Below are 14,667 nucleotides of genomic sequence, written 5' to 3' on the forward strand. Positions count from 1 at the left end.
TATCGTTCAATTGGGTCATCATCTGCAATAAATGCTCCCTACCTTAACACTTGTGTGTTGTCATCTTTCTATGGACCACAGAATTGGCCCAACCAAACTATTATCACCACAATAATTTCCAACATGTCTTGATCCATAAATTGATAAAACAAAAAATTTATAAAAAAAATTGATGGGTGTTTTTGAGAAAGAAAAAGTTTCTTGTAATTAAACATTTTACAGTGAAATACTGTAAAAACCTGGGGGAAGAACGGAAAAACTGAAACATTAAAGTTAGCATTTTTTATTATTGAAAAGTTTAAACAAAAACAATCAAAAACTAAATATTTACAGGACTCTCCTGAAATGCATTATTAGCAGAAAATGCTTTTCACACTGTTTTGAACGTTTTTTTTCTTCCTTTTCAATTCATTTAACACTTTTGCCTTTCTTATAGTAAATATCTTATCATTTATTTTTTACTAAGTTTTAGTATTGATTGTATTTTATAAAACACACTACAGGATTCACACGGATTCAGACAACCAGTTTTTTTGTCCTCTTTTTTGTCTTTTCTTTTTTAAACAAAGTTAAATCAGACAACTTCAGGGTGGCGGTTAGTGTAACTCCACCCCCTCAGCAGCAGCAGCAAAAAAGGTCAAAGTTCAGGTTTGTTTTTTTTTTTTGCATCACTCAGGCTATCAGGAAGCAGTTCACTCCCTCCTTTAAACCACCCACTCCTGTTGTCCTGTTTAACAAAATCAAGTGGAGGGGAAATAGGGAAAAAATAAACACAGCACTTCATTCTCCAGCACAGAGTTAAGAGTTTCCCTCAACTTGAGGACTTTCAAAAAAATATAGAGAGCTCTGAGCAGCTTTCAATAATCACGCTGGTGTAGCGACACATCGTAGGCAAACTGTAGGCAGAGTTTAGTGACAACAAGCCGATGTCAAAAACCACCGAAATGATAACGGAACAAGATCTCCAGATGACTGTGCTTGCGGTGAATTATTTTCAATAAGAGTTTTGGCTCAAAAAACATTCGTTAGCATAAAACCATGTTCTAATAATTTTCATCCACATTCAAAATTGCATCTTGTTTTAAGTCCAAGAACTAAAAGTGTGAAAGGAGCCAGGGCATTTAGCTGTTGTCTGATTCGTCCTCAGCTTCACGGAGCCAAGTAAAAAAGGCAGTGACTGATTTGAGGGCCACGCCCTTCCCCTGCTGCTCGGCTGGATCTTTGCTCGACTCCCACTTGTAGAAGCCGTCCTCCTTAATGATATCCTCGTCATAGAGTACATCGAAAAACATCCGCAACAAGTCTAAACACATACAAAAATTAAAAATGAAATTCCTGATCAGCAACATTCAAGGTCTAATGCTGCATACACAGGATGGGAAAACTTTCCATTAATCTGACTCAAGTATTTTTATTTTTACTAGACGAATAAAGCGGGCAATGTTAGTATGATGTCTAATACAGCTGAAGCGGGTGTAATGTGACAGAATTTTAGCATTAAATATGGGAATATAAACTAGAATTCCTATTCCTTTATATTTCCCGACATGCTTGGCTTTTTAAAATGTATGCAGTCTCCACACTCCTGGGTTTAGGTGGAAAAATCTGAACGCTTCCAAATTTGCAACTCATAATACCCAACTATCCCAATGTAAATGTCAATCAAACATACTTATTAGAGTATTAGGCCACACCCATTGGATGTAGGAAGAAACACTCACTTGGCGGCTGCTCCATCTGCACCATGAGGCTCTGTAATGCATAAAGTGCCTGCAGCTCCTTCTGCTCATCCTTAATGTAGCGCTGGAGCAGCTTGGCCCTCTGGGAAATCTCTTTAGAATCCACTTTATATGGATTTTCGCCTGTTTGCAGGAAGAGAGAGATATATTTAAAAAGTACATAAAAGGTCTGGAGGTTTCTGTGTTACTAAACTGGCTAGAAAAGGATTTATTATACGACTCACAAATGATGGCAGCCTGACACACGGAGGTCATCACAACACGAACAAAGGCATTCGATGAAACCTGCCGCTCATCCAGGTTTGCCTGGAAAAGTGGAGATCAAAGTGGCATCAGCGACATCCCACAATACATATATATACACACACACACACACACACACACACCTCCACCCAGTTGAATATGCGCTGGTTGTCAGATTTGTCCTGCAACAGTTGGTCTAGCTGTTTGGAGATCTCTTCCATGCTCAGTGACTTCCTACTGCTACCACCTTTCACATACTCCTCCCCCAGTGTGAAGTCCACTCCCTACATGAACACACAAACATCCCCAAACCTCTTTAAAAGTTTTAGTTCATATGTTGATCATCATCAGGGTATGAGGAAATGAGGAAGCAAAGAATGACAGAAGTGAAGGAATGAGAAAAGAGGGAAGAGAGTGTAGAGGTGAGGAGAGAGGAACAAGGGGGGTAATGAGGTAATGATTTCTTCATCAAACCTTCTCAGTCACAAACTTGTTGACATCATCATCCTCAGACAGGAAGTCCTTCCAGCTAAGCCGCGCCTCCCTCCACATGGCTCCAACCTTCTTATGGCTCTGAACATATACAGAGAAGATCATGGATATACCGATATAGTCCCCAATTCTCATACACACACGGAACATACCATTCCTTTGCAGAGCAGGGTGAGGATGTGTACTAGCAGATCTCCAGCTTTGCCAATAGGTACCAGAGGCTTAGACACTTCCCTGTGGGTCAAAAGTTACAATGTGGTCGATTTTCTGATGCATGCGCGGTCACTCGGTTTTGTGAAAATATGCTGCATTGTGTGACTCACCTAAAAAGTGAGCCCATGGAAATCCCACCCTCATGCAGCATAGGAGTGATCAGCTCAGCCAGATAAACCCAGATATGGGGAACATCAATGGCCATGTCCTCAGCCACCTCCAGCACCTCCATCAGCCTGAAAGCGCACACACACACGCGCACATATGAGCATGCGCACACACACACACGCGCACATATGAGCATGCGCACACACGCGCGCACACATGAGCATGTGCACACGCGCACACACACGCGCACATATGAGCATGCGCACACGCGCGCACACGCGCGCGCACGCACGCACACACACGCGCGCACGCACGCACACACACACACACGCGCGCGCGCACACACAACACTGTCTGAAAATCAGTTCCTTGCTAAGAAACTGGGCTCCCACCAAGATAAACACAACACGCACCCTTTGTAGTACTGCTGTGCAGACAGCATTCCAGCTTTGACGAGTTGGTGCAGTAGTAATCCCATGTGTTCTCTGGCGATAGTGCTGCGCTCCAGAGTCGACTCAATTCCCGTCCTCACAAACACGTAGAGCAGTGAGGCAGAGTTCATCTCGCTCACACACTGCAGCGCCTCCTGGAGGACGACACCACACACACCACCAACTACATGTTTACGTTCCAGCCTTCCTATAATGCTTCAAGGTCGACATGTGTTTACAGTTTTTCCTTCGTAAAGCATTTTGTGTGTGTGTGTGTGTGTGTGTACCTTCATGTCATTGATGTGCAAGTACTCCTCAATGATGGCAGTGGATTTCTTCTCAAGTTCCTCAGGGCTTAAAGCCAGTTTAGATGGAGCAGGAGGTGGTGTGGAAACAGGTTCTCTCTTCACTACAACACACACACACACACACAGTAGGGTATAAAGGTTTGGGTCCATCATCAAGATGAGTTTAAAATATGACTGATGTTCCTCAACCAAGATGAAATCATTTGTTGCTAATCCAAACCAGCATGTTATTGAGAAACAGCTGAAGAGACTATGTAATATACTGACATCCCAGAAGTGTCAATATGAGGCAAGTGTGTATGTGCTGGCGTGTGTTAGGAGCTAGATATGTAGCAGAATTCAAGTGCCATGTTGATTATATCTCTTGTGGGTGTGGCCTGTCTGGCTTCAAGACCACAGCACCCAAAATATACAGTAGTGTAGAATTTTTACACATCACTGTATAACATTGGTTTAATTTCTAGATTCTAATTAAGTTCTAATTCAATTTGAGATTTAATTAAAATTAAATTTACTGTATCATTGTGCCGTATATATGATAGATGGACTCCTGAATTGCAGTAGCTTCAGGTGTATTTCAAGTCACAGGTTCACATCAAGGTACTCATTCTGTCATCATTTCCATAGTAACAGCTCATTCACAGGGATTATATGCGTCAGTAAACCTGACATCGTCAGGACTGAGAAGTTTAGGCTTTCTTTGCAGTTCTTGTTTCATGGATATTCCACAAAGTTAAATACAACTATAAACTGATATGAATGACCTGTCGTTCTTTAAGAAATAAATAAAACATCAGGAATAAAACAGTTCGGGATTTGCGGTTATTGAGTAATAATCCATGTTGGGATAGTGCAATAGATTTCAATAGATAGCGTAAAAGAGTTGAAAAGTGATTAAACACTGCGTGTGTGTGGTGCTGTTATGGGATAGTAAAGTACTGACCATTGTCTTTGCTAGGTGCTCGTTCTCGCTCTCTCTCTCGTTCACGCTCCCTCGCTCGTTCTCGCTCATCAGTCATGCTAGCGACTCGCCGCACCGCCTCGACTGGTCTCTGCTCCCACTCGTCTTTTTCTCGGCTGAAGCTGCGCTTGCTGATGCCAGGTCGGTTTCGGTCCGAACCACGTTCGAGCCGGTCACCGCGGTCGCTACGCTCTCTACTTGAACTGCTCCTATTCGTGAAAGTGAGAAAGAAAATAAAGCTTGATTAAAGAAAAAGTCCAGAATCCCCTTATTCAACTCTATTAGAAACAGATGAGAAAATGTCTAGAGGGTAAAGCAAGAGCGTGCCTTTGTGGAACCCTTCTGTCTGTGTCCATGCTGGAGGAAGATGAGGAGGAGGAAGGAGGCTGCTGGAGGGCAGAGAAGCGATTCAGTGTGCTCGTACGGCTCGAGTCTTGAGCTGTGAATACACACATTCACACCAACACTGTGTATATAGTCATTTTATAGAAGGAGTTTGTGAGCTAGCAAAGAGAATTAAGTAATGTAGTTGCAATTATTTATTTTCTATAATTGTGACTTAAATTATCAAACCACAGTAAAGAATTCAGCAATGAATAGGCCTCTTAAATATTTTTGGCAAATGTCAGCTGCAGAAACCTCAATTTAAACTGTGTTTACGTATATGTAAAGGGATGTGGTTTGTGAAAGGTTATAAAATGGTATTAAATATATATATATATATAGCTTCTAGTACTTCAAAGAGTGTAGTCCAAAGACAATCTACTCAGTTACTGAGATCAAGTAGGGGTGTGCATTAGCACTGAGTTTGTGGAAATAACATTATACATGCCACACAAATGCACACATGAAACGCACCACTATCACTGGGTTTAACCCCCGAGCCTCCACTGCTTCCTTTGCCCCAGCTGCCCCAAGATCCTTTGCCACCAGGGGCAAGTAGCTGGTTGTTAAAGTCCAGTGCTCCAGGCTGTGCAGAGAAAAACAATAGAATAAAAGCAGTTTGTTAATTAGTTTAAGATATTCATTCAATGTTATGTAATATATTCAGTATAATACATCATTCCAAAACAAAAACCCTCTAGCTTCCCAAGTTACAGAGAAACCAGAAATGTAAAACTCAGTGTCAGAAAAGTTAAGTTACATCTTTTTCTGACTGTTAAAAAGCAGAGATACTGGAGACTTCTTCCATAAATATTAAATAACCATTTCTTCATCTGTTTAGTATTAGTAGAGCATTCACTGTAAAAGTCCCTGTGAATGAGCTGTTACTATAGCAACAATGGTCTATTAGAACAAGCACATTCATTTAAACCTGTGATTTGCACCACAGCTCCTGTTATAAAACATTAATCAACACCTTCTGACCAGTAAGGATGGTGTTGATGAACAGATGACGACCTTTGAAACAATGGAACTTGGTCTTATTAGGAAACACACTAATGGCCCCAATAATCCAATCACATGGTAAATTATTTCTTAAGAGTAGTTGATGGCTATATTTGTAATTAAGGTGATACTTTGGTGATCTTGCTGAGGCGACTGGTGTCAATGGGCCGGTTCTTGGTGGAAATGGGAACCGTGTTCCAGCCATCATCTGGTGGCGGGTTGCCTCTGTGAGAGACAGGGCCAACACCTCGAGGGCCCAGAGTCACACCACCTCCTCCAACTCCTCCCCCAACTCCTCGTGCCTCCTTCTTGGAGAGGAGCTGCTGCTGGACTTTGATCTGCTCTCGCTGCTCCTCCATCTCTGCTTCCTTGTGAATCTGCTCGATTGTTTTGGGGCCCTGATCTCCTCTCCTGGGCACCCAGTTATTCTACAATAGGGTATAAGAAATCAAACAAGGAAGTGAGTTATTGGTATTTATGCGTTTACAGTAGTGGTACATGTAATTATGCTGTTTTCTAAAGCTACTAAAGCTCTTAAGTTGGATTTCCAACTAGTCCTCAACAACAAGTGTTTGTTTACTATATGCATCAATGATTGTGTGATGTATGCAGTTGGAGCTAACACTGTAGGTAATCTTCCTGAGGGTTACACCAATCATTAAGGCATTAATTTCATTTCAAAGCTAAAATGTTCATAGCCACCTTCTTGAGTTAAGTTTATAAAAATATGATGTCATTTCCAGAACCTAACTGAATAATGTACTGAAAATCCTAAAGGCCTGCCATATGAAAAAAATAATTCAGATGTTACTCAAAGAAAAAGAATTCCAAATTCAGTATGTAAGGAAACTAAATGAGTGTAGAACAGAAATATCAGTAAACTAAAATGTATTGACAACACCCATCTGTAATTTCTCTCTCTCCCACACACACCTCTGAAATCCATCAGTCAGTTCATGCACACTGACTTCATAGCTAGTACTTCCACAGAAATGAAACTTTGGTTGTTTCCAAGAAGCTTAGTGTTGGTGTGTGTGTGAGACAAAGGTCAATGACAAAGATTAAGCAAAACTGACAGGAACTCTACAGACTGCACACTAATATAAAATATAAATCGAGACATAAGAAAACATAATAAGGGGCAAGACTTCATATTAGGGCTGTGTATTGGCAAGAATCTTACGATACGATATGCATCACAATACAGAGGTTATGATTTGATATATTGCGATTTTTTTAAATCTAATTTTAGGAAAACTCATGGAATAAGCAACAAGCAAATTAAGATTTGTCTGAAACAGTAAAGAAATAAAAGTGCTTGTTTACATGAAGACTCCTGCAATCTAAGAAAATAAAAATAAACAGTGTTATATATGTACGTACAGACAGTCTATATTTTTGTCCTGCTTTAAAGGTTTACATTCTGTTGTAGTATGTATGCAAGTTTTTATTTTCTCAGTCTCTCATTGCAACATCCAACATTATAACACTATCTCTGTGCAGCCGGAGCAAGGGATTTAAATCTACCTATATCGGTGAAAAATAAAAGTGCTTACAGGATTTCCTGTACTGTTTCCAGAATTAACCTGTGTTTTGGGAGCTGGAGCAGGTCTTGTTTGTGTTTTATCTGGTGGATAGCTATTGTACTGTGTCTGAAAAAGCTTGTAACATGTCTCCGGTAATTTCAGAGATTTCTACGAGGTGAGATTGAGGCTGTGTGCAAAACATCACGTCAGCTCGGTACACCGCGGGGGCCGGGCTGATCCTTTCGGATTCAGCCATGGTAATGTTACTAGTCAGCTAGGTTTGCTAATGCTAACATCAGCGGTGTGCCCTTACGTTACTTCCCCTCTGAGTGAAGCGCAATTACAATGCTGCCGTATAGCGGTCGGAGGTTTAAATGCAACATAATGAATCACTGTCTACTGCCAGACTTCACATGTAAACAATTAAAAATCAATACTGTGTTTTTGGGAATCGATAAAGTATAGCAAAACATAATATCACGATACTTAAGTGTATCGATATTTTCTTACACCCCTACTTCATACAGTAGGCTGGAGAACGTGATTGGATAATGGAATGAGATGGAAATTTGTGTCAGCTCTGTATGGTGCAGTGTAACAGCATACACACACACACAAATGCACACACACTTAGAGAAAGAGAGACACATGTATGCACACACAAAGACACACACACAGTGTGCATTCCCCAGTGTCCTTTATCTGTATTGAAACACATCTGTTTATTCTGACTCAGGTTGCTCAGGTGTTTATCGTATTAGTATTAACGATATAAATATTATTATTTACCCGTCTCAGGTCAATGACATCCTGAAGCATGAATCGGATTCTGGATGATGTCTTCCTCTCTTTAATGATCTTCTCCATCTGGTTAAAATACTGATCCATACGAGGCTGGAGACAGAAGAACGGGGAAAAAAACATCAGGAAAAAAACTTAACCTACAATAAACTTATGGCTGCCAATGGTGAATATTCTTAATGCTTCATGTTTGTCTGTGTTACCCTGGCCTTCTCGAAGTCCAGGTCCTTGCCGATGGTGGACAACAGTCTGCACAGACACTCCAGGCTCTCCTCATCGTGGTTCTTCAGCAGTTTGACCACACAGTCATGCATGATGTTCTCTGTAAGCATCTTCAGCTTGAACAGCTCGCCGATGAACTTGATGTTGCCAAGCGAGCGTCGCCGTGCCATGTCCTTTGCCTCTTCTAGCTCCTCCTTCAGACGCTGACGGACCTCCTCCTGCACAGGGAAGGAAGAAAAATAATAAATGAAGACATCAGAAGTAAAGGATGAGTTGTTTTACCTCAGTCATAAATGTCCATATAACACTCCACAATATTTTACGGTACTGCTCATTAAAGAACAATACCACCCAGTGCTGAACAATCCTCCACAACATTCCATAGTACCAGTACTCCAGAGGTACGGCACGGCACACCACTCCACGGGTTCTCCAGAGGTACGGCACGGCACACCACTCCACGGGTTCTCCAGAGGTACGGCACGGCACACCACTCCACGGGTTCTCCAGAGGTACGGCACGGCACACCACTCCACGGGTTCTCCAGAGGTACGGCACGGCACGGCACACCACTCCACGGGTTCTCCAGAGGTACGGCACGGCACGGCACACCACTCCACGGGTTCTCCAGAGGTACGGCACGGCACGGCACACCACTCCACGGGTTCTCCAGAGGTACGGCACGGCACGGCACACCACTCCACGGGTTCTCCAGAGGTACGGCACGGCACGGCACACCACTCCACGGGTTCTCCAGAGGTACGGCACGGCACGGCACACCACTCCACGGGTTCTCCAGAGGTACGGCACGGCACGGCACACCACTCCACGGGTTCTCCAGAGGTACGGCACGGCACGGCACACCACTCCACGGGTTCTCCAGAGGTACGGCACGGCACACCACTCCACGGGTTCTCCAGAGGTACGGCACGGCACACCACTCCACGGGTTCTCCAGAGGTACGGCACGGCACACCACTCCACGGGTTCTCCAGAGGTACGGCACGGCACACCACTCCACGGGTTCTCCAGAGGTACGGCACGGCACACCACTCCACGGGTTCTCCAGAGGTACGGCACGGCACACCACTCCACGGGTTCTCCAGAGGTACGGCACGGCACACCACTCCACGGGTTCTCCAGAGGTACGGCACGGCACACCACTCCACGGGTTCTCCAGAGGTACGGCACGGCACACCACTCCACGGGTTCTCCAGAGGTACGGCACGGCACACCACTCCACGGGTTCTCCAGAGGTACGGCACGGCACGGCACTCCACGGGTTCTCCAGAGGTACGGCACGGCACGGCACTCCACGGGTTCTCCAGAGGTACGGCACGGCACTCCACGGGTTCTCCAGAGGTACGGCACGGCACTCCACGGGTTCTCCAGAGGTACGGCACACCACTCCACGGGTTCTCCACAGGTACGGCACACCACTCCACGGGTACTCCACAGGTACGGCACACCACTCCACGGGTTCTCCACAGGTACGGCACACCACTCCACGGGTACTCCACAGGTACGGCACACCACCCCACGGGTACTCCACAGGTACGGCACAACACTCCACGGGTTCTCCACAGGTACGGCACACCACTCCACAGGTACGACACAACACCCCACGGGTACTCCACAGGTACGGCACAACACCCCACGGGTACTCCACAGGTACGGCACACCACTCCACGGGTACTCCACAGGTACGGCACAACACCCCACGGGTACTCCACAGGTACGGCACAACACCCCACGGGTACTCCACAGGTACGGCACAACACCCCACGGGTACTCCACAGGTACGGGACAACACCCCACGGGTACTCCACAGGTACGGGACAACACCCCACGGGTTCTTCACAGGTACTGCACAACACTCCACAGGTACTGCACAATACCCCATGCATCGCATTTTACTCCACAGTACTCAACAAGTGCTGTACTGTAGCGCACAAAAGTCCACAATGCTCAGTTGGAATAATCTTTATTTAAGTGTGTGTATATATACACCTCAGTGGCAGCGTCTAGTTCCTTTTGTTTCTTCTCAAATGTCTCGTCATCATCCTTGTCCTTCTCAAATTCTTTTTGGCAACGATTTAGCAGAAGCTTTCGGAAATTCACAGTGACTTTGGGTTTATCGGTGGTAGGCACTTTCAACTAGAGAGAAAGAGAAAGAGAGAGAAAGAAATAATTCTCAACAGAATGCATACTCAAGTGACATTTTAGATTCAGAAAATGAATCTTAAAGACACACAAACACACACCCCCATGAGGCAGCGGCACATGTTAGCATAGGCGACAGAGAAATTGGGCTCAGAGATGGCCTTTTCAAACACAAGGTCAATCACGCCCTTCAGCCTGTCCTCTGTGTCAATGGTCATCTCTGTGATCTGTTTCATCAGTGGCTGGAACATCTGAGGGGTCAGTTTGTTCAGGACACCTCGCACGCGTCGCAGTAGCTCCCGTGTCTTTACCGCCTCCGAGTCTTCGCTCTCAACTCCAACCCCACGTCGCCATGCGTTCTCTGCCTTGTTCAGCTGAACATCATCATTCAAGGACACACCAGACAGGACGATCTTCCTCGGCTCCTTACGGGATCCAGACTGACCTGAGCGCCTCGGGCCAGGCAAACCCACGGCCTAGAGACCGGGAGAGAGAGAGAGAGAGAGAGAGAGACAGACAGATAAGGGGGTGAGAAACAGGGGCCTTTCTTCAAATCTATATGCGTCATGCTACATGGTATTCAAGCTATGATAGATGGAGAAACTGACCGGGCCACGCCCCCCAATGGGCTGCCTGCCCAGGTTAGCAAACGAAGGTGTGAAGTCTGGCCCACAGTTCATCCTACTCAGATCTAATGGCCGCAGAGGAGTTTTATTCACCTAGAGAGAGAGAGTGAGTGAGTGAGTGAGAGAATATAAAGGACAACCAGATATAATTATTTAACCAGAATTATTAGGCAAATGAAGTATGCCACGGAATGCCACTCAAAAAATTTTTAATAATGGCAAGCAATTTTATTACTCAATATGCTAATCTACTGAAGTGTGTGTGTGTCTGCAAGCATGTGTACACCGTACCTTATCCAGCACTACATCGCTAATATGTGGTAGCCCCTCTGGTTTGTGCATGCTAGCGCTGATGAACTGGAAGCCCAGGAGAAACTCTCGGTCATATTTCTTCTTCTCCTCAGGGTTCAGCGGTTTCCACTGTTCTGTAGGGATCAGAGAACAACAAATTTCATTACACACACCATGTTTTTACAATCATTTCACAAACACTTTAACAGAACAGTAACATGTATTATTAAAAAAATGAGCGTTATTAACACACACCCTCTTTGTACTGGTATTTCTGCTCAGTGGGCGTGGCCGGTGCAGGACTCTGTAGTTGGAGGTTTTCAGCATCAAGCTTGTCTTCCTTCTCTTCCCACGTCTCTTCTTCTTCTACCGGGGGTGGAGCTACAGGGGCTAGCTCTGCCTGTTCCGATTTTGCCACTTGCATGGGCTCTGGCTTTGGTGGTGGTGGAGGCTAATATAATGGTGGGTGGGGTGTGTTAAGGAGTTATTATCAGTATTTGTCAAAACGTGTGCACACACACACACACACACACACACACACACACACACCTCTTTAAAGGCATCCAGCACATCACCGGTCTCCTTCTTGTTTAGGTCTTTCAACTTCCTCTTCTTTTTTGGCACAGAAACAGCTGCTTGAAGAAAGAAAAAACTACACAATTAACATCACACAAACAATTCAATTACAAAAGCAAATCGCTACGAGTTCCCTTTTACTAGTATGTACCTTGCATAGTGCTGTCTGGGGCAGTTGTTTGTGGAGGGGGTGTATCTTCTCGTTCCTCAGCAGGAACAGGAGAAGGTGGTGCTGCTTTAGGCGCCGCAGAACTTGGGGTTTCCTTGTCGATTGGTTCTTGGGTCTCCTTAGTATCAGGACAAGGATCCTCAATAACAGTTTCTTTGACAACAGGCTTGCTAGTTTCTGTGGCAACTGAAGGAGGCATCTCCTTTTCAACCAGCGTCTCCAGGACAACAGGAGGGGGGGTTTCCTTGGCAACTGGTGCAGGGATCTCCTTCATTGCTGATAACAGGGTATCCTTGGAAACCACAGACAGGGTTTCTGTGACAACAGGAGTGGGTGTCTGGTTAGGAGCTGGTGTTTCTTTGACACTTGAGACAGAAGATTCCTTGACATCTAAAAGTGGCGGTGTCTCACCGACAACCTGAGTGAGGGTTTCCTTGACGACAGGAGGGACAGCTTTGGTAGTCTGTGTTGAGCATTCCTCGATAACAGGTGGAGCCTCTTTGGTGATGTCAGGCTCAGCGAGAGGACTGACGTCTCTGTTAACATCTGCAGTTATACCATTTACAAACTGTAACTCCTCTGGCTGCGCGATTGGCGACTCCAGTGTTGGCTCTGCCCCTGAAACCGGAAGTAGTACAGCCACTTCTGGCAGTCCTGCCTCATCCACTGTAGAACCATTAGCATTAGAAGGAACTGCTGATGATGAGGAGTTCAGCTCCTGCTGTTTTGCATCTTTGAGTTGAGTAACTTCATCCATGGCAGGTGGCGGGGCATCAACTGTGTCACTGATTGGGCTAGTGGGAGGAGGAGTGGGCGGAGCATCTGGGATAGGGCTTTCCCCTGGGGGAATGGGGAACTCTAGGGACACTACAGATTTTACCAGGTCATCTGTAAAGATTAAAAAAATATTTTTTTTCAGTTTTCTCCCCCCCCCCACTGTTCTTAACAGCTGTTTGAGTCTGACATGGCCAGATTCTGACACAGGATCTTACACAGGAGTCAGATACATTACATTTTGTCACTACCCTCCTATGCAAGCATGATAAACTGGATTCAGGGAACTGCTGACACATTTCCTCTCCGAATCTTTTGGAATCTATTGGCTGATGCTCAATTGCTGCTTTTGCCACTTCATTTTTTAAAAACCATCAGAGTGTTTCGGCAGAGTGAGATAATGACCTCTTGAAAAATAGGGCTAAAATTGTCTCATGTGCTTTTAGAATAAAGTAAGAAAGAAAGGCACAAACACAGAAAAATAAAAGATAGATAAAAGCACAGACAGAAAGTAAAGGCAGATGGTAGTGAGACTGGTATGTGGCACAAGACTGAGAAACTACCAGCTGGACACCACACAGTGTGTTTCAAAGTGTGTGTGTTTAAGGATTTAATAAATAAATGCACACAGATTACAAAAGTGTACCACCCAATGATACCCTCCTTACCTCCTCTGGCTGCTGTGATAAGGGGCATGGTCTTCTCCCCATTAGATTGTGTGATGGTTCCGGCCTCTGATATAGGCAGAGCCGACTGGGTAAGAAGAAAAAGATAGAGATTTTTTTTTTTTTTTTTTTTTTAAAAAAGGAAATTGCTTCATAATGAAAGAGAGGCGTTACCTGTGGAGGTGTAGGTGTGGAGGCGCTTCGGCCCCCGGACATGATCTCTTCCGTGATGTCTCTGCCTCCTTGATTAGGGTCTCGTATTCTTATCTGAGGAGAAAACTAGCATTAACTTTACTCACATGCACGATTTTTTAAAAAATAGAACAAGTGAGAGTGAACGAGTGGTAGTTAAGAAAGAAAATAAGAGAAACGGAAGAAAGAATGCTGAGGAATTGAGCGAGTCCAGTTACGGAGTTATTCTGTGCATTCTCCCTCACACACGGACAAATACTTTTTAGCTCTATCTAATGTCAGAGAAAAGGCTAAACACACATACACAGAAATGCAGCAGCTGTTTGTCCATCTTACCTAACTCCAGTGTGTGAAAACCTTGACGCAATAGTTTTCTCACAAACACACACACAGCGTGAGCCAGCACATTTGCTAGCTGCGCTAAAGGCCTGAAGGCCTGTCTAGTCCTGGAGCCCGAGTCCAAACCCAGCCCGACTCTATACACACACACATGCCCACACCAACATCTATACACACACACACACACCCTGGGCCTTCAAGCTCTCACATGTTCACACAAACACTCACGCGCGCGCACACACACACACACACACACACAGATGTAGAGAAAAATAAGAGTGTGTGTGAGAGAGAGAGAGAGAGAAAGAGAGGCGCCTTGTGAAACGGGAGCAGTGGAATGTGTACACACCCACTGAGCGAGAGACCAATACAGACACAGAGTAAGAGGGAGAGAGAGAGGCAAATATGGGGAGGATATTCCCCTTCCGGGACAGAGAGTG

At 44.8% G+C, this 14,667-nt stretch overlaps 1 protein-coding gene across 2 annotated transcripts in view; it reads right to left on the reverse strand.

Annotated features, from left to right (window-relative positions):
- Positions 1–649: 649 nt before the first annotated feature.
- Positions 650–14,667, reverse strand: part of wu:fb16f03 (eukaryotic translation initiation factor 4 gamma 1) — a 25,882-nt gene continuing 11,864 nt past the window's right edge. The window contains exons 7-30 of one of the 2 annotated variants that reach the window (XM_058413109.1): positions 13,871–13,963; positions 13,700–13,784; positions 12,240–13,145; positions 12,062–12,144; positions 11,768–11,963; positions 11,513–11,646; positions 11,204–11,314; positions 10,697–11,071; positions 10,443–10,589; positions 8,415–8,651; positions 8,200–8,304; positions 6,016–6,312; positions 5,354–5,465; positions 4,823–4,934; positions 4,478–4,704; positions 3,514–3,635; positions 3,209–3,381; positions 2,798–2,923; positions 2,627–2,708; positions 2,457–2,555; positions 2,126–2,266; positions 1,964–2,045; positions 1,722–1,862; positions 650–1,303 (exon numbers count right to left, since the gene is read on the reverse strand). In XM_058413109.1, coding sequence (XP_058269092.1) covers positions 1,122–1,303; positions 1,722–1,862; positions 1,964–2,045; positions 2,126–2,266; positions 2,457–2,555; positions 2,627–2,708; positions 2,798–2,923; positions 3,209–3,381; positions 3,514–3,635; positions 4,478–4,704; positions 4,823–4,934; positions 5,354–5,465; positions 6,016–6,312; positions 8,200–8,304; positions 8,415–8,651; positions 10,443–10,589; positions 10,697–11,071; positions 11,204–11,314; positions 11,513–11,646; positions 11,768–11,963; positions 12,062–12,144; positions 12,240–13,145; positions 13,700–13,784; positions 13,871–13,963 — 4,368 coding nt within the window. In that variant the 3' untranslated portion in view covers positions 650–1,121. Of the gene's footprint in view, positions 1,304–1,721; positions 1,863–1,963; positions 2,046–2,125; positions 2,267–2,456; positions 2,556–2,626; positions 2,709–2,797; positions 2,924–3,208; positions 3,382–3,513; positions 3,636–4,477; positions 4,705–4,822; positions 4,935–5,353; positions 5,466–6,015; positions 6,313–8,199; positions 8,305–8,414; positions 8,652–10,442; positions 10,590–10,696; positions 11,072–11,203; positions 11,315–11,512; positions 11,647–11,767; positions 11,964–12,061; positions 12,148–12,239; positions 13,146–13,699; positions 13,785–13,870; positions 13,964–14,667 lie in introns of both variants that reach the window. The other variant, XM_058413108.1, reaches the window with a different exon arrangement.

Source organism: Hemibagrus wyckioides, linkage group LG17 (genome assembly GCF_019097595.1).
Source record: "Hemibagrus wyckioides isolate EC202008001 linkage group LG17, SWU_Hwy_1.0, whole genome shotgun sequence".
NCBI lineage: Eukaryota > Metazoa > Chordata > Actinopteri > Siluriformes > Bagridae > Hemibagrus > Hemibagrus wyckioides.